The sequence below is a fragment of the Elephantulus edwardii genome, unplaced genomic scaffold (genome assembly GCF_000299155.1).
Source record: "Elephantulus edwardii isolate Elephantulus edwardi_28Jun2011 unplaced genomic scaffold, EleEdw1.0 scaffold00036, whole genome shotgun sequence".
NCBI lineage: Eukaryota > Metazoa > Chordata > Mammalia > Macroscelidea > Macroscelididae > Elephantulus > Elephantulus edwardii.
In genome coordinates, this window is record NW_006399786.1 from 6,186,685 (window position 1) to 6,205,882 (window position 19,198).

The 19,198-nt window shown below is 43.1% G+C and overlaps 1 protein-coding gene across 1 annotated transcript in view; it reads left to right on the plus strand.

Moving 5' to 3' along the window:
- ENOX1 (ecto-NOX disulfide-thiol exchanger 1) overlaps window positions 1-19,198 on the plus strand; it is a 260,495-nt gene that overhangs the window by 131,615 nt on the left and 109,682 nt on the right. Inside the window, exon 9 of the mRNA XM_006884564.1 lies at window positions 8,890-9,074. Coding sequence (XP_006884626.1) covers window positions 8,890-9,074 — 185 coding nt within the window. The remainder of the gene's footprint in view (window positions 1-8,889; window positions 9,075-19,198) is intronic.

Consider the following 19,198-nt stretch of genomic DNA (forward strand, 5'->3'; position numbering starts at 1 on the left):
CCTCTGACCTTACTTAAGCACCCTTCAATAACCCTTAAAATGACAGGCTCTGTTAGCTCTTGGAAAAAGCAAGCCTGCCACTACCCTCTGCTTGTTCCCAGAGAAAAATGGGGGTCATTGGGGTGGACTAAATGTTGAGAATGCAAAGGGAAAAGTAATAAGGCATCATGTGCATACCGGTTGGTGGGGAGCCTGGCGGCATCTCCAAGCCCTGGTCTTGTTGTGGACTACTCTGTTAGGAAGAGCAGGGGACCTTCCCCTGGAGTACCCACCACTGCCTGTGCCTCCAGGCTCCCATTTAAGCCATTATAATAACAGGATCCAGCTTACCTGCGCTCTCCAAATTACCCTTATTCCACTGGCCTCACACAAGGATGGAAATAGAATCCGCTTGTGCTTCTGTTTATCTCTCGCTAATAATAGCTAACGCGCAGGCTATAATACACACTGCAAATATAAAATGTGTGTCAATGTGAAGTTGTAATAATAATAATAATCCTGCGAAAATGCAGCAGAAGGAATTTCCGTGAGCAATTTGAGGAAGATTGCAGCTTCAGTGGTGATACAGGTGTTACTGAAAAACAGATCGATGGTAGTTTGTTGGTGCTGGGAGAGGCTGACTCCTGGGAGATGGGCTGTCAGACAGTGCAGAAGTGGTTTGGAATTTCCCCCCTCTTTGTTTCCAGGCTGATTAGAGGTGCTGTGGCTGCACGTGGTCATTTGATCTTAGAAGGGTGGGCATCTTCAGAGAAGAACTGGGGACTGGAGAGATAGCGGAGAAAGCACTTTTGCCATGTTGATTTTGGCTAAAGGTACAGGACATGTGTAAAAGCGTCAGTGAGTTCATATGAGTGGGGAGGGCAGCTCTAAGCAGGGTCCCAGGGGAGACCCAGACATCAGCATGAGTCTTTCCTGATCAGCATACACTATCCTGGGTGCAGCAATTAGTGGGGGATCCTGCAGAGGAACAAGGCACAGGGCATAAAGGAGCCCCAAGCAGTTCTCAGAGAGTCACAGACTCACCCAGGAACCCTTGCAGAGAGAGAGTGTAATTCCCAAATGCATCATTCCTTAGTTTCTCCCCCAGTGATATGCACTGCTGCTGGAGAGTTTGATAGAGGGCCCACCTTGCTGCTTTGCTAACAAAGCCTCTCTCTGCCCAGAGCCAGAAATGGAATGCTTTATCTCTGCCAGCAGCACACCAGCCTCTGCAGTTTGGCCCCCAGTTGCACGCTCTCTGGAGCTGCAGCTCTTACCAAACCAAAGGCCACCCTGACGGCACCATACAGAGTCACACTTCAGGCGGAGCAGCTGCGCAGCAGCAGCCTCTCTGAAACTCATCTTTTTCCTGAGTGTTAAAAGAGATTAAATATATACATGTGATGTGCTTAGCGCAGTACCTGACACATAGTAAGCCAAAGCTAAATAAGTTGCTGTCAGGTTGATTCTGGCTCATAGAGACTCTTACACGTAGAGAGTAGAACTGCTTCATGGTGTTTTCATGACTCTGATTGGCCTTTCTTCCAAGGTACCTCTAGATGAACAAGTTTAAACTGCTAGTCCTTGTTCGTGGTTGTCTAATACTTAACTATTTGTGCCACCTCTAGGCCTCTCCTAGCACTTTGTAAGGTTCCCAAATCACTCACTCTTACACTCACTCTCACGCTTTATTTATTACTGTCTAGTCAGATACTCAGGGTTTTCAGAGGCTGTAAATCACACGTGAGGAGATTGCTACCTTTCTCCCCCAGAGCCAACAATGGATCCAGACCCTCTGCTTTTAGGTTAATAGCACAATTCCTGACCTACAGAGCCACCAGAGCCCCCCCCCCCAAAATGAATATCATTCAATAACAGCATGCTAAGTGGAGAAAAGATTGAAGTCGTCAAAGATTTCATATTACTTAATCTACAGTCAATACTCACAGAAGCAGCAGTCAACAAATCAAGATGGCATACAGTATTGGGCAAAGATGCCGCAAATGACATCCTAAAGGACACAAGCGCAAGGATACCACCCTGAGGCACCCAAGCTAAGCCATGATGTTTCCAGTTGCTTTCTGAGTATGAGAAAGCTCTACAACAAATAAGGAATGTCGAACAAGAATTGAGCTAACCTAAAGGTGGTGTCTTGGGAGAAAGGTGGGCAGTCTCCTCCCATGCAATGTACAGCCTCTGAAAACCTGCTGGAAGGTGTCAGCTGTGAGTTGATTCCAATTCTACGACATTGAGCGTGAGTTGAATTTTGACTGTACCATAAGTTTATCTGAAGCAATTGATAGTCCAACCTAAAATGAAAGGGGGTTTTTCCTGTCTAGTGGTACAGGATCCCCATGTCCAATAACAGAGAGAGAGGGCACACACAAGAGATCCTTCATCTTACCTTCATTGATTTTAACCAGTCACGAGACAGAGGAGGCATGGTGATGCAATGCTTATGTGCTTGACTATTAACTGAAGGGAGCAGTTCAAACCTATCCAATACCTTTGTAGGATAAAGACCTGGGAGTTGGCTTTCATAAAAGATTGCTATTGTTATGTGTCACTGAGTCACAGCCAGCTCCTGGCTGACCTCCAATGGGTTTTCAGAAGCAGTAGATCACATAGGAGGAGATAGCCCCATCTTTGTTCCCTGGAGTAGCTGGTGGATTCAGACCATGTCCTTTGGGTTGGCAGAGCACTAGAACCTCCTTCCATACAGAAAACAGCCGAGAGAACACTATATGGGAGTTCTTTTTGGTCACATGGGATTGCCTTCAGTGAGAATGGATTCACTGGCATGCGACACCAACAGTCACAGTCTCATCACAGCCACCTACCTCTCAGGAACAGTGCACACTCTGCAAAGAGAAGTGTGTATGTTGGTTTACAGCTTGATGCCTCTGCCACCGAATAAAAAGATTTTGCCTAAGAAGATTCTGACTGCCAGCAGTATATAGACTGGAGAGTCGTCTCCGCGTGCTGGGTAAGAGCAGCCACTGCTCACAGGGGTCAGGAAGCCACAGGTATGGAGGATGCAGAGCTGCTGAAGCATCCACTGTCTTCCATCCTGACCCTATCAACACAGCTCTCTGCGTGGGAGCAGAAGGCATCTTTGAAAAAGACTTTAGCTGAGTGGGGGCGGAGACTGCCTGTATACTCCTGCACATCATCCCAGCGTCCCAGGAGGACATCTGGCAACATGAAGACAGAGTGCTGAACACAGAGCTCCCCAAAGACCCACAGACTCACAGTTCTCCAGAAATCCAGATATTGTTAGAAACAATATGTTAAAGCATTTTGTTATTTAGCTGCGTCTTGCCTAAGCTTGAAAAAAAGATATTAACATGCCGTCAGCTTTCTGGGACATAACCCAAAATAACTTACATTTTTTCATATAGTGCTAATTATTTTTTCTGAGGCTGCTTTAGGCTGGTAAGAGAGAGATTTCCAGGCTTTCCCCAGATTATTTACTTAAAGAAGTTAAGCACATCATTATCTGTTCCCATGGAAACACAGTAAGTAATACCGAAGATGAAGTGAGAGGTCACTTTGACTGTAATTAATGTAAAGGATAACGGCCCGCGTGGCGTTTGGGAAAGGGTACCATGAAGGGCTCAAAAACCCTTAAGCTCTGTCTTCCACAGTGCAGCTTAATCCCTGGGCCAACTTTTATAGGATACCATAGCGTTAAGGGTCACTATGAGTTGCAGGCAACTCGACAGCACCTAACAACAACATAACACTTTCATATTCTAGTGCTAACTTTTAAATGTAATTCAGTCTGTTTTAGAAAAAAAAATCTCGTCACTGCTATTTTTTTTCATATTTGAGCCAATCAGATAATCAGGATAATCAGAATTTTTCCAAGGTGCCAAGCAAGTATAAGCCCATAACACATAAGATCCTCCTCTGTGTACCACAGCTCCTGCACATGGCTTCTCAATAGGCAAATGATAAGCGAATTTCAGATAATTCAGAGACACAGCTAGATTCAGAGCTATCTTTAAAAGTGCCAAAGAAATATGTAATTATGTTCAACAAAGCCCGTGCTTTAAGTGTTATTTCATTTATGTGTGTGTGTGTGGTGTGCTCTCACACACTGACTGCTGGTGGATTTGTACTGCTGGAGAGAGGCCATCTTTGGGTGGACAGTGCCGTACACTGTGGACTAGGCCTTACACGCCAATGTATGTGTATGTGTGTGTGTATGATTGACAATCCACATAAAGTGGCACTTAAATATCTCATTTCTCAGAGCACAGTGCACTAATGAAGGCTTCTCACAAAGTGGTGCACACTGTCACACTGCTGTTATTATTAGATGCCACTGAGTCGACTACTGCAGTCACTGTGTCAGTCCATCTTGTTGAGAGTGTTCTCCAGCTTTCCAAGTGTGGTGTCTTTTCCCAAGGATTGGCCCCACCTGATGGCATGACCCAACTATGTGAAATGAAGTTCCACCATCCTTAATCTCTGAGAAATCATTCTTATAACACCCTGATATACACAGGGTGTTACACTGACTTGAGTGGTGGATTTGTTGTTTGGTCTCTCGGGTATAATTGTATCACTAACACGCCATCACACATTTTCCAAAACTCTTTGTTACAATGTCCCAGAAAGAGCTAAAGGGAAAGCGGGCAGATGGATAGTTGACCTTTTAAGTTCCTGGATTTGTGCCAGGAGGAGCTGCCCTGCGAAGCCACCAGTTATTAGGATGCGGAATCTTTTACTGTATAATGCCCTCCCTCACCCCAGAAGCCTTGTCAGAAGCATGGACCCAGGGTTGAGGTTGAGGCGGAAGAAGGTTTACAAGCGAGTGGCCTGAAATTAAGTGGAGTCAATATATGATTTCTCACCTTTTAGACGATAACTGCTTTGCTGCCACCTGAGTAGCCAAAGAAAAATTTTGGTAACTATCAAGCTTGAAATAATTTAATCAGAAATGTAAATCAGTTATATGCCCCAATTATTAAAATGTTGATGGGGTTGGCAATGGGATTATTTCTTTTGGGGAGGGGAGCTGACAGCTGCTGTTCTAGATATAAGATCATGATCCTGTTTCAGCAATGCAGACCTCACTGTCCCCTGCCCAGCAGCTGCAGTGGTCAATGAGCCCCGCCAGGAATGAGAGCTGTGGACAGCACACCTCCAGAGGCGGGCAAGAGAGTCCTAGCATAGTCGAGGGTGCGCGTCCCTGCATGTATTTATGTTTGGATAATTTATTTAAATAATGTCGCTAGCACATGCTTTATAGCTGCGTTCATTTTGCAACACAGATTCCAGCATATCTTGCAGACTATGCAATTCATTTGGAAAATGTAATTTCCATCTCTGCATACTAATCGATTTCTTCACAAACACCTGCTATCAGTTATGATAATAAAAATGCCACTCTGAATTGAAAAAGGGCCAAGTGGAGCTTCCTAAGGAAATGACTTAAGTGTCTTTGAATGCTACTAAATGTTCTAATGTGCTCGTGTAGTGCCAACACTTCTCCCATCATTTGCATTTTCCGTCATTTTGCCCTGTTACACTCTCCTGCTCTCAGATAATGTCTCATAACTGTTTCCTTATGAGTTAGATGGTTAGCTGAGCCGTGAGGACGTGGTATCTTGCCATGTAGCCAAGACCTGAAGATTAAAAGCACTAGCTCCCACATCTACCCAGAGTCATTTCTGCTGTTACAAGGAAGTTCCTAAAACTGATAATTGGTAACTTAGTTTTCCACACACATAAAGAAAATGTCCCTTTATTTATTCCCTTTTGCCTCCAGTTTGTTCCATGCGCCATTGCCAAACTAATCTTCTTAAATCATCAATTTCATCACGCCCTTCCATTGCCCAAGAACGTTCAGTGATTTTCAACTGGCCCCTCCATTGAACCAAACTCTACAGCCTCCATGTGTTCGTATCACCCCACTTTAGGCTTCTCTTCCTTCCACCCCCAAATGTTCCCTCTTCCATTCTCACCCCTGAGTTTTTGTTGATGCTCTTACCTCTTTACCTATTGAAGCTATTTGGGATCTCCCAGGAAGTTCTGGTGACCTCGTGAGCAAGGAGCCGCCCCAGCAGCCCAAAAACAGTTGGTTTGAACCCACCAGCTGCTGCACGGGGCAAAGATAAAGTCTCCTCCTGTGTGATTTACGGCCTCTGAAAACCTGCTGGCGGGCTAGCTGTGAGCCCTTTCCGGTTCAGTGCCATTGAGAGAGTTGAATATCCCAATCTGCTTTTTTTTTCTTGTCTAAATTCTGCAGGAGTTTGGGTGGCACAGTGATCTAAGCTCTCAGCTTCTAACCACAGAATCACAGAGAATCACGTTTGAGTCCACCAACTGCTCCATAGAAAAAGAATGTGGCAGTTTGTGTCCGTAAAGAACCACACTTTTGCAAGCATAACCGGGCAGATCCCTGTCCTAGAGGCTCACGATGGGGTCCTAATGAGCTGGAATCTACCTGCTGGCAGCAGGCTTGGCTTTCTGTATTTTCTCTGGCCTCTTTTAGCATGCATTCCTTTGTCACAGACCTTGACATTAAGTCACTCGATTATTTACTCATCCGACTCAGTGATGAAGATAGGCTAGGCATCTAGATGTGTGTTGATATCCTCTGTCCCTCTGACTGGGCTACTCTCCTTTCACTTCTATCCTCACAGTTAGATTGTAAGCTCCTTCAAGAAGAGCCATCGTCTCTCTCCTCTCCGTGATCCCACATGCCCAGGCAGGCCTGGGCACAGAGTCAGTGTACTGTAAACGCTTGTTGACTAATTGATCCCTGATGGTTTGAGGTAGGGAATTTGCTGGATAATTGCATGTTCTGTTTGATTAGTATTTTAGTGTGTACTGTACATAGATTATCATTTAACAAGGCAGAATACCATAAAACGCTCAACTGTAAAACTATTATTAGCATAATTTGGTGTTTGATATTTGAGGAGAGTGTTCGCTGAAGTCTCAGGACAGCTCATGGAAAATCTGCCATCACTTACTGTAATAATCAGTGGGCGAATATCCAGGGCACTTGCCTAGGGCTCCTGGATGATGGGACTGGAGGTGCAGAAACCAGCGGGTACTGTGAGCTTTCCATGTGACACATACCACAGTGAGTCCTTACACTCTGGAAATTATAAACCCTCTGTCATCAAGTCATTTCTGACTTATAAGGACCCTCCCTCAAATACCAAGGCTGTGAATCTTTTCAGGAGGAAACTGCCTATCTTTCTCCTGTGGAGCAACTGGTGGATTTGAACCAGTGGCTTTTCAGGTTAACAACCATACAGATTGTGCTCTCCACCCTCAGGGCTCCAGAAGCTACATCTTGAAAATGTTGATCATAACAACTTTTATTTTTATCTTGTCTTTAAAGTACAGAAGGAACTGTCTCGTGGGAGTGGAAAAATGTGTGGTAAATGGGTCGGAGAGGAGAGGGAGAAGGTGGAGCCTGGTATTGGACAGTCTGATTCTAACAGCTCAGTAAGAGAGTGATTGAGAACAGACCTTGGAGCTGGGTCTGAGCCCAGCTGGTGGCATAAATGCTTTGTAAAAAACTACTGACATGTAGAACCCAGCCAAAGACACCTGGAAATCTATCTCTAAGTAGATGACAACCGCAAATTCTATGGCTCAGTTATCGTTTCAACACATAAGTTCGTTGTGCGTCCATATGCACTCAGCAGCCACAAGTTGGGTTTCTTGGTTTGGTTTGTGCTGCTTCCTCTGTGGGCATGGTCACGTGCCCCACCTGTAAAGACAGAGATGGCAGTAACACTTTCTTGATGGGCAGATTGGGGATGTTCCTTCAAAGTGCTTGAACAATATCTGCTTCATGGTCCTCGGCAGCTGCTGTTATTGTTGGAGATGAAAACGAAGAAGGAAGGTGGGAGTCAGGGGAGTGGGCTCACCTCCTCCTCTGGTTTTAGGCCCTTCCTCCTCCTTGATTGTTCAGTTCCAGCTGCTTCTGAGTTTTTGAAATGTGTAAGGCCCCAAATTAACTGCCTTGGCTTCTCTCCATAAGCTTGAGAGAGAAACATCAAGATCTACATGTGCAGAGAGCATATCCGGTTATGGAAAAGAGTATTCGAGCAACTGCCCAGCCTTGTGGGGTGGAAGGTTTTAATCTCTTGGTGAAACAGGAGGAAATAGGTTAAAGAAAGTGATGTGTGCAGTTTGTGCCAGCTGTGGAGAGAAATGTTGTACACGATGGTTCCCTGGGATGGTGCTGTAGCACTTCCACCTATGAAGTCCTGATTATTGGAGCTCGGGGACCTTGTAGACGGGAAGAGTGTGTTGGGTGGATAGAACCACTGTCTCAGGTCATGAGTATCCTTTTCACCTACAGCGTGTATTGATTCCAGGAAGATGTCAGGGCTTGGGTGAAAGGTCATGAGCAAGAAAGAACTGGGAAGGAATCAATCTTTGTGCCCTCAAGAGATAATGATTCATCAGCCAGCACAAGTGAAGGAGATCAAGATTCCCAAAGAAATGATGGATACCAGCTTGAAAATAGTGATCCCTAGAGTCACTGACTTCCATTTTCTTACTGAGGCATCACCAGTAAAGAGTAGTAGTGGAAAACACCGTAATATGGGGGTGGGGAGGGAAAGACTTGGGTTGTGAGGCCTGTTTTCCCACACCATTTGCCATCAAGGTTGACTCCAAGTCATGGTTACCCACATTTGTCAATAGAAACCACATTCTGAGGATTTTGGTGGATGGTTTGCTGTAGTAGGTGGGTTGTCTTCCAGGGCTTTCCTCCAAGGTGGTGGGCTAAAACCTCAAACCTTACAATCTCAACCAGGTGTGTGAACCCTTTGCACCCCCGGGTGGTCCTTTTCCCACAGAAGATCCTTGATTCTAGCCCCCTTGGTTGGCAGAAGGTGACTGACTTGATCCTTTCTGTCTGTCCCTCAGCCTTGGCTGCCCAGGCCTATGCCCTTAAAGAGGAGAATGACAGCCTCCGCTGGCAGCTGGATGCCTACAGGAATGAAGTGGAGCTGCTCAAACAAGAAAAAGAGCAGCTTTTCCGAACAGAAGAGAACCTCACCAAGGACCAGCAGCTGCAGTTTCTGCAGCAAACCATGCAAGGCATGCAGCAGGTACCCAAGCTCGGGCAGTCGCCGAGAAAGAGTGTATGTGTGTGTGTGTGTGGGGGGGCATTATGTATATGTCTGTGTACATGTATGTGTCCGTGTGTACAGACAGGGCACCTATCAACAGAGCAGTGCATGTGGCTGTGATGTTGAGCAGGGGCCCTGGAGCCCCAGTGGTCAAGCATATGGTGTTAATTGGGAGGTCAGTGGTTCATGCCCACCAGTTCCACTCTGCAGATGTGACAGTCAGCTATTTTAAAGATTTAAAGCCTTGGAAGATCTGTGAGGCAGCTCTACTCTGTCATAGAAGGTCATCATGAAATGGAATCAATTAAATGGCAAGAAGTTTGTGCTCCTTTTCTTACAATGATGAGCAAGCTTCAGTGCAGCTTCCAGAACGTCATCTCATGGGAAGAAAGACCTGGCATCTCCTTCAGGCAGTGACGATCTGTGGATCGCCATAGTTTTGATCTGTACCTGAATGGGGAGGGCATAGCAATGGGCAGTATTTTGTTCATTGTGCATGTGGTGGTGACAAATTAGGGGTCACCTTAACGGCAGGTAACCACAAAGCAGGGTCCAGTGTCGGTGCATTTTCTGGTAGAATAACAATAACATGCCAAAAATTATCACACATGAGTCTTTTCTTCTCTTTTCATTTTTTTTTCCTTTGACTGCTGCTCTGATTTCACAAATCCAAGTAATATATTTTGAAAAATTATTACTTTTAATGAGACAAAGTATAGGCAGGATGACATGAAATTAAACTCTATAGTGGGTAAGGGGTTTGGATTGACTTTAGGTTTTGTGGTGATGTTTGTTTGGTGGATTTTTGTGGGTTGGTTTTTGGGGTGGTGTTTTGCCCCAACATTAATTGTAGCTGCTCTCAAAGCACAAAACCCAATTCTAAAAAATGGTTTAATGATTAGCAGAAGGGAAAAACAATTAAGAGGAACAAAAATGACCAAAACACAGAAATTATTTGTTAAAGTATCTCCTGTCATTTTAAAGCCAAGTTTGAGTCTCGCCTTTGAAACCTAAATGAGTGACATGCACAGAGTGTGTTAGACAAATAGAGGTCAAAGTAGCCAGGAAATGTCATTACAGTCTATGTTCCTGTCTCTGCACCTGGGAATCCTGAAAATCACTGCAACAGCTGCTGTGTGAGGCCCCTGGGTTGACCATACGCCCCAACATCAGGAAACCTTCCCCAAAGGCTGTGATGTCACACCCTGCCTACAAGCCTCCACACCACATCACACAAAAGGCCTCCTCTCTTTACCTCTGTAAAGTCGCCCACCTAATCAACTCCTATTTCATGCCATACTCCATGTGTTAATAGAACTTCACTCCATAGTGTTTCCTGTGACTGATATTTCTTCTCGTGATCTTTCTTCTGAGCTACCTCCAAGTGGACTCAGACCCCCAACTTTGAAGTTAGCAATCAAACATAAACTTTGCACCAAGGAGTTCCTGTGAATTAGATAGGCTCACAAGTACATAAAAATTTTCTACACTGTTGATTGTGCTCTAAAGGAAGTTGTGGAAGGTAAAGGTGGTCGTGACGTAATACCCACAAGGAGATGTCAGCCCAAGTGCAAAGAGAAAGGCCTGCTGGCAGCCCCCTGAACAACAGCGTGCAAAGAACCACCTGGGTTATGTCCTCTTCAAGGAGGGAGTCATTCTTAGAGTTTCCTAAACATTCCCAGACTCTCCCTTGTCCTTAGAAAATTTAATGTTATTCTTAAAACTCTGTGTACTTTAAGAGTCATATTTTCCACCTTGATAATGTCACTTTTAAAAAAAATACTACAGCTTGCATATGAGTATGATGGCCATGAATCCTCCTGAATTTACTATCTTTTGTCAGTCTGCCTGGTTCACAAATTAGAAAAATCAGTTTCATTCAAAGGTCAGTGAAGGACACAATAACTTCTATAAGTCATCCTTTTAACAGTTTATTTGGGCTTGGGGAGTTACTTCTGTAACATACACACACAAAGAAAGAGCTTTGTTGGCCTTAGGACTAGCAGAACATTTTAGTGTTACCTTCACGTTTAGGGAAAATGTTTCTGCCGCCCCCCCCCCCTCCTTTTCTTTCAGTTGCTTTAGGATACCACCACTGACAGCAGTTTCTACGTGTGCTCATAAAGTAAATGTTACAGACTGGGTTTCTAAAACAGAAACCCCTTAAGCGACTTGGTCTGGATATTCCTGAGCTTACCTACACTGCACGTGAGTCACAGTTTACCGTTAGAGATGTCACATAGAAGGGAATAAAAGCATATATCCATGGCATCAGGTAGTGTTTGTCAGATCGTAGCTGGTAGTGAAGTTAACCTGCTTCAGAAACAGTGAGGTGGTTAACTCTTGTGTTTTCATGCACCCAGGAAGAAGATCCATATTCCAAACTCTTATTTATCTTCAGATTTCCATAGCAGACTTTTTTGTTAGATGTTTACAGGTTAAATGAATGTGCAATAATATGCACTTTTGTTTACAATGTCCAGTTCTCTGACTGTTGGCAAAAGCATATCACTAGGTGTGTAACTACCACTCCTATGATCAATCAGTAGGATATCAGACAATCCTACCCCCAGCAGCCATGTATTTGTTTTCTACCATTTCTAGTTTGTCCTTTCCTGAATGCCATGATCAGACACTATACAGTCTTTCGATTCTTGCTTCTTTCACACAGCATAAAGAGGTCCACCACATGGTAGGTGCCAACAGTTCTTCCCTTTTTATGCTGAGTAGTCCATTGCAAGTCACACCAGAGGCTGCTCACCTCATCACCGATTAAAGGATATATGGGTGATTTGCAGTTTAAAATGGTTATTAGTAAACTTGCTATGAACATGCACTCATAGGTTTTTGGTCTGGACACTTCCTTCTTTTCCTGTCTCTGATAAATCCTTAAGAAGAGCTTTGCTAGATCATGTGTTGGTTTTACCTGTATGAGAAACAGCCCAGTTGCTCCCAAGGTGTCTGCACCATTTGGCATTTTCACAACGCAGGGTAGCAGTGCCAGGTGTTCCATGTTGTGCCTTCCTCAGTCAGCACTTGGCATAGTCCTCTTGTTTTCATTTGTTTTGCTTTATTTAGACACTCTAGTAGATCTATAGTGGCATCTCATATGGCTTGAACTATACTGAAATTTAAACAGCACTTTAAATTCACCATTGTGAGTATGGGTGAATATTTCATAGTTTAATATAAGCAATTTAAAAATCAGGACTATTCCTTCAAGCCTGTGTAAATAGTATTCTGTCAGGTCTGATAAGTATTCAGATTGCTGATCATGTTAATCATAAAATTGCGTGTGACTAATGTTTATGTCAGAATGTTCCCCCATAGTATTTTAACTCTGTGCCTTTAATAGTGCTGGAAATTCTGCTCTGCAGAATGACCTACCGGCTGTGCAGCACAGTGGCTCTCCAACACTGTTGACCTGCTGTTCTTCAGAACTGGGGTAGTCGGCCCTTTTGATGGCTTTCAGCGAGGGAAGATCAGAAACAAATAGGGAAAAGAGTTTATTGTGGTTAGCACCATTCCAGAAAGAAAATGGCAACTGTTTATCTCCTTATGTCCAAAGTAGAGCACATGTGGCCTTTCAAGTAGATATTGATGAATAAATCAATAGGGATTTTTCTATACGTGCATGTGTTTATGTGTATCTCATAACTTTTGTCAATGTAGCATTTGTATATGGGTACACAATTTAGTAGCATAAAAGAGATTGTTTTTAATCTTTCACTAAGTATATCTGACCACTTAAGCATATCTTTTGTTAACTTATGTAAACTTATTTGATTGCTTAGCACTTTTTCCATTTTCTTTTTATTTTATATTGATTTGAATACAAAATTTATATACATATACATGGTGTATCGTTCACTTACATTGCGTTTCACACATTCCTACATTCACACTGTGTTTCAAACAATTTTATTTTATATTGATTTGAATACAAAATTTATATACATATACATGGTGTATCGTTCACTTACATTGTGTTTCACACATTCCTACATTCACACTGTGTTTCAAACAATCACCAAGATACATTGTGTTTTATAAAATTAATCACAATTGGTGGATGCCTACTATTACCCTGTCTTTTCAGGGATCCCCATTGGATCTTTCCTGATTCCTTCACACTCTACTCACCACACTCTGCTGTCCAAGTGATTTCCTCCCTTCTCTACCTGCTGGACCCTCACCACACCCTTCTCTTTTAGAATATTATTCACATTTTACTAGTTATCCTTCTATTTTTATAATAGTGGTCTTATGCAGTATTTATCCTTATAAGACTGAGTTCTTTTTTACAATTTTATTTTATGTAATGAATGTTTACAGAGATTTTGGATTTGCATTCATTCATTCTTGCCTTTTCTCCCTGGCCTCTGCCTTTGAAAAGTAAAAGAAAAATTCCTTCTTTGTTATATAATTCCCCACCCCCACCCCCCACCCCGAGTACACTCCACTATGCAACCTTCATTCTGGATTCTTGTCATAACCATAATACCCAATCATATACCGCTTTTAAACTGTTCTCTGCCTCACCTGTTTCAATGCAGTATACATAATTTATCCAATTTTTCCAAGATTGAGTACTTTTTAAGCACTTGTGATGTTAGCCTAAAAGTTGGCTTTCTTTTAGTAATTACAGTTAGCCCCCTCTGGTCTCCAACTACCTTAACTACAGAAGACATGGTCTTGCAAATCAGCATGGTCTTGTCAATCATCAACAGCTATGGGACTAGGATAAGAAAAAGAGTGCTTCTTATACTAAGTAGCAAGACTTGTGGCAGCCAGACTTGAGGAAGACTGGAGTAAGATCCTGGTGACAGCAAGACCCTGGTGATGGTTGTAGATAGACTGTAGTGTTGCTGTGGTGAAACTGTGGCAATGTGTGGCCTGAGGCTTCTTGCATTTGTGCTGGCCACAGTTAAAGGTTACTGTTCTTACCAGATAATTAAGGAGAAGCTGACTTATGACTACTGCTCTGAGGCAAACCTTGCTGTATGATTTTGATTTGACTGCTGAACTGAAACCAAGTCATGGACTAATTGAGGAATTATACCTTAGAACTTGTGCTAAGACCTGGACTTGTTTGGGGTGATATTCTTTGTCTCTCCTACTCTCTCAACTTACTTCCTTAATAAACTCCATTTTCATTACCACAGCTGTGAGTCTGTGAGTCAGCCATGAATAAACAAACAAACCTTTTGCTGTTGGTGTAGCTCTAGAGATAACATGATGCTGGGCTACAGCTCTTTATCTGCTTTCTGCTCTTGGCCAATGAGGGGCTATGCTATCCTTTCTCTGGCCCTTTCAGAGAGGTGCTCATGGCCCTGCACCTCTGTGTTACATTTCCTGCTCCTTAGATAACAATTAAAAAACTTTGGATTCAGTTCTCTCACCCTCCCACTCTGCCAGATTCACAAATGATGGTGCTTGATGTATGTATGTCTGAATCAAGATGAATGTAATGGAAGCAATGGTGGTGCCAGGAGAATGGTGATTAAGTGATGATAAAGGGATTGTGATAGGGATGGTGACTGAGGTAATGATGGTAACAGTGGTAGTAAAAGTGGTAGTGGTGGTTGGTAACTGTGATGGTAAAGTGATATGGTGAGGATTGTGGCTGTAGTGATGTTGATTGTGTGGTAGAGATGGTGATTATGGTGACAGTGGTGACTGTTAATGAGACTTCTGGGAATGGTGATTATTTTGTTGAGGATAACGAACTCTTTAATGATGATTGTTTGGTGGAGATGGTAATCATGGTGAAGATAGTAACTGTGTGGGAGGGCTGTTGACTGTTGATGAAAGAGACTGTTCTGGAGATGGGAATGGTTGCTGTTGATTAAAGAGGCTGTTCTTGGGGTTGGGATGGTGGCTGTTGAGGTAAGGTGCCTGTGTGATGGGGACAGTAACTGTTGATGAAAGTGACCTTTCTTGGGATAGGGATGGTGGCTATTGTGGTAAAGGTGACTTTGGTGAGAGAGATTGTGTAGTGGGATAGTGATTGTGGTGGAGATGGTGACTGTTGATGAAAGGGGCAGTTCTGGGCATGGAAATGGTGACTGCTGATGAAAGGGGCTGTTCTGGGAATGGTGGATACCGTGTGAAGGTGACTGTGCTGATGGCAACTGTGTGGTAGGGATAGTGACTGTAGATGAAGGGACACTTCTGTGGATGGAGATGGTGGCTGTTGGTTTGGAGGTGATTGTGGTGATGGAAATTGTGTGGTAAGGATAGTGCCTAATGACGGAAGAGACTGTTCTAGAGATGGAGATGGTGGCTGTTGTGGTGAAGGTGACTGTGGTAATAGAGATTGTGTGGTCGGGATGGTGGTTGTAGCGGAGACGGTGATTATGATGATGATGCTTGTGTGGTGGGATGGAGACTGTTGATGTAAGGGCCTGTTCTGGGCATGGCATCGTGGCTGTTGAGGTGATGGTGACTGGTGAGGATGGTGACTGCTGATGAAAGGGACTATGCGAGGAATGGGATTGTGGCTGTTGAGGTGTTGGTGGCTGTGATGATGGTGATTGGTGATGAAAGGGACTGTGCCAGGAATGGGATTGTGGCTGTTGATGTGACAGTGACTGTGTGGCAGGGATAGTTACTGTGGTTGTGAAAGTGGCTGTGGTGGTGAAGGTAACAGTGGTGGCCCAAAGGGGCTGTGATAGAGAAGTTTTGCTTTGATGATTATAAAATACTACTGAAAGACAAACCTGTCTTGAGAATTTCTAGCGAATTTCTTAAAATCTTACCACTTTAATGTTATGAAACTCAGCAGGTCCACTGCTACGAATAGACATTAAAGGGAACACTAAGAGAATTAGAAAAAAGGAACAAGGACAAATGTTAGCAGTTTCTGTTTTATTTTTAACAGTTTTAAACATTTATTTTCTTTATGAAGCACCCATCAGTCAGATAATGGAGCTGCTCTCTTTTTCTCATATTTCTGTTTTAACTTTCTCTTTTAGCCCTTCCATTGACGTTTCATATTATTCAGATAATCATATTATTTTCTTTTCAAAGGTTTATGTTATTCTCTCACCATTATCTTCCCATGCAATCTTATCTGTATTTCATGGCTGCGGTATCTTCTCAGGTCTCTTTGAGAATACTAATTAGAATTTCATTAGTTCTCTTTTGTTCCTCAAATCATTTCTGTTCATTCCAGGATTGGTTGCCTGGTTTCTGTCTCCCACTTTGTCTCTTTTGTGCTGCAGTTTTTGTCGTTTGTGTGATGTTGTTTTGCAGTTAGATGATATTTAGGAGTGGGGGCTTGGCTCACTTCCTGGCTGACTGGTGTGGATTTGCTCATTGCTGTGTGTCTGGGTCTCACCCACCACTGAGGCTTGCTCCTGTGCAGCAGCTGACTGACAGCTCAGTGTACTAGGGCAGCTCTCGTGGACCAGCTACCAGCTTGCAGGAGACCTAGGAATATGTGAGGAATCCACTCCCTATTTTCTCTGCTCTTACTGACTTTTTAGTTGACAGATGATTTAATTGAATCCCTGGAGGAAAGAAATAAAAGCACATGTCACTGATCTGACATCCTGAGCAGAAAGAAGCCTATTTCAGAGGCTTGTCACTTTAACCCTGCCCTTGAATTCTTGGTTAGTATGGGACCAGAAGGCACAGGGGTGGGGAAGGGAAGAGTACTGAAAATTACTCTAAAATCTGATAGGAAAGCCGTGAACCGCAGGTGAATGTTCTAGATGCCCCAGAGGAAAGGAGCATGATGAGAGCTCCAGGCAGCATAGTTTGGAGTAAACATGACTCCTTTAAAAGGATGAGCAGGCAGAGACACAGATTAAAAAGATTTTAGGAAAGAGAGAAGACAGGTGGCCACCAAAAGTGACTTGAAGAAGCTGAAATGTCTAAAAAGATAAAAATGGTTAACTTGTTCTTTACTGTGTTTCCATTTCCTTGCCCTAGAACAGAGGAGTTAGGGAAGTGGAATCAGGTGGGTGGTGGGGGAGTGATATGCCTAAACTTGAACAGTTGTGCAGAGAGCAGCAGAATGGAGGATGCTGTAGCAGGTGGGATGGGGAGGCTGTACAGAGGTAATGGGAGATGTGGCTGGGAAGATAAACAAGGCTTTCCCTGTCTTAAAAACGAAAAGAAAATGGCAACATGTATAGGAGAAAAAGAAGGGAAATCTCTCTGAAAAAGAAATTTAACATTTTCATGATAACGACTTAGATTTTAACCACTTTCATGAGATATTTAGATAAATGAACTAGATATGCAATATGAAAAACTAGAATTTAATTGGATTCCCATTTAAATTTCAGTATATTAGAAGGATGTTCCTTCTACAGAGGGCTCATGAACCTCAAAAATGCCTGGCTTAAAAAAAAAACAGCAAACAATAAAAAAAATTTAAAAAAAATATGCCTCGCTGAAAGGAAAAGTAGTACTTACATGCTGTTCTGGATGCCAGCTCACCAGTAGGATGTTTTCTGCAACATTATCATAATACTTCAGTAGAGGAAGCATTCTGCACATCAGTGTAGAAATAATTTGACATTATTATATAGAGCAAGAAAACACTGTTATTACAGTATAGAGAGAGAGGCTGTGGCTTAGACTTAGAAGCATAAGTAGGAAAAGCCTTTATGGAGTTCTGCTGGTTTAGTGGATAAGGAGTTGTGCTGCCAACTCAAAAGCAGGTAGTTCAAATCCACCAGCTGCTCAGAGGGAGAAAAGAAGGTCAGTCTCTTCTCATATGATTTAGAGACTTTGACAACCTGCTGGGGGGTCACCTATGGGTCTTTTCTGATGTCAGGGTTGAGTGTGAGTAAAGCCTTTGTATTTAAAGGCACAGTCAGACACTGATATAAAGATCTGGAGTCTTTTTATGGTGGGACTGAGAAGAAAAGCCACCATGTTCGTTCCGTTTCAGCTACCCAGATGAAGTTTGCCTCTTTCTAAATAGAGAACAAATACCAAAATATTTCTAATATTCTTACTAAAAAGCTATTTGCATCTGAAAACTTATCAAACACATGCATCTCTCCCACAATGTGGCTTTTAAAAACTTCAGCGATATAGCATCAAGGTTTGCAAGCACTGCTCAATTTGGGACCAACCACAGTCTCCCATTCTTTTTCTTTAACTGTCCCACGGTGTGTACAGTGGATCCTGTGGTGAGAGCTGCAACTCGTGTTCGTCCAGACCTTGCAAGTGTTTTGCCTTTGACAGGGCACAGTATTTCCACTTTCCTGTCACTTTCTTGGTGGAAAATAGATGGGTTTTCCTGCTGAGACCAATCTCCATCTTATGCATGTTCCAGCTTTCACGGGTTTTCATGTAATTTCGTTTTTCTACTCAGCCTAGCCTGGTGCACTATAATAGCATCCCCCATGGTGATAACCCATAATCCAGGGACACCTCTCTATCATACTGCTCCAGCAGGGTTTATGTATACTTAGGAATTACCTGGGAACCTTGTGAGAATGGAGATTCTGATTCTGGGGTGAAAAGTGTGCATCATTTTAATGAATGTTTACAAAGACTTTGGGTTTCCATTCATTCATTGTTGCATTTTTCTCCCTGCCCGCACTCCCCCCCCCAGTATACTCTTCTCTTTGAAAAGTAAGAGAAAAATTCTTTCATTGTTATATAATTCTCACCCCCCCACCCGCACCTCCGCAAGTCCACTCCACTATGAAGCCTTCATTCTGAACTCTTGTCATGACAATCATATCTAATCATATATCGCTTTTAAACAGTTCTCTCCCTCATCTGTTTCAATGCAGTATACATAATTTATCCCATCTTTCTCAGTCTCCTCCCAACCCTGATGTCAGTCCCGTTTATAACAGTGACACTGTGCAATATTTGCCCGTTTGTGACTGAAATATTTCACTCAGCATAATGTCCTCCAGGGTCATCCATTTTGTATAATATTTCATAAGTTATTTGTTTTTCAATGCAACATAGTATTCCATTGTGTGAATATACCACAGCTTCTCTATCCATTGGTTTGTTGTTGGGCACTTAGGTTGTTTCCAACTCTTTGCTATTGTGAACAAAGCTACAATAAACATGGGTGTGCATATATCTCCTTGGGTGGCAGTTATGGTTTCTTTAGAGTA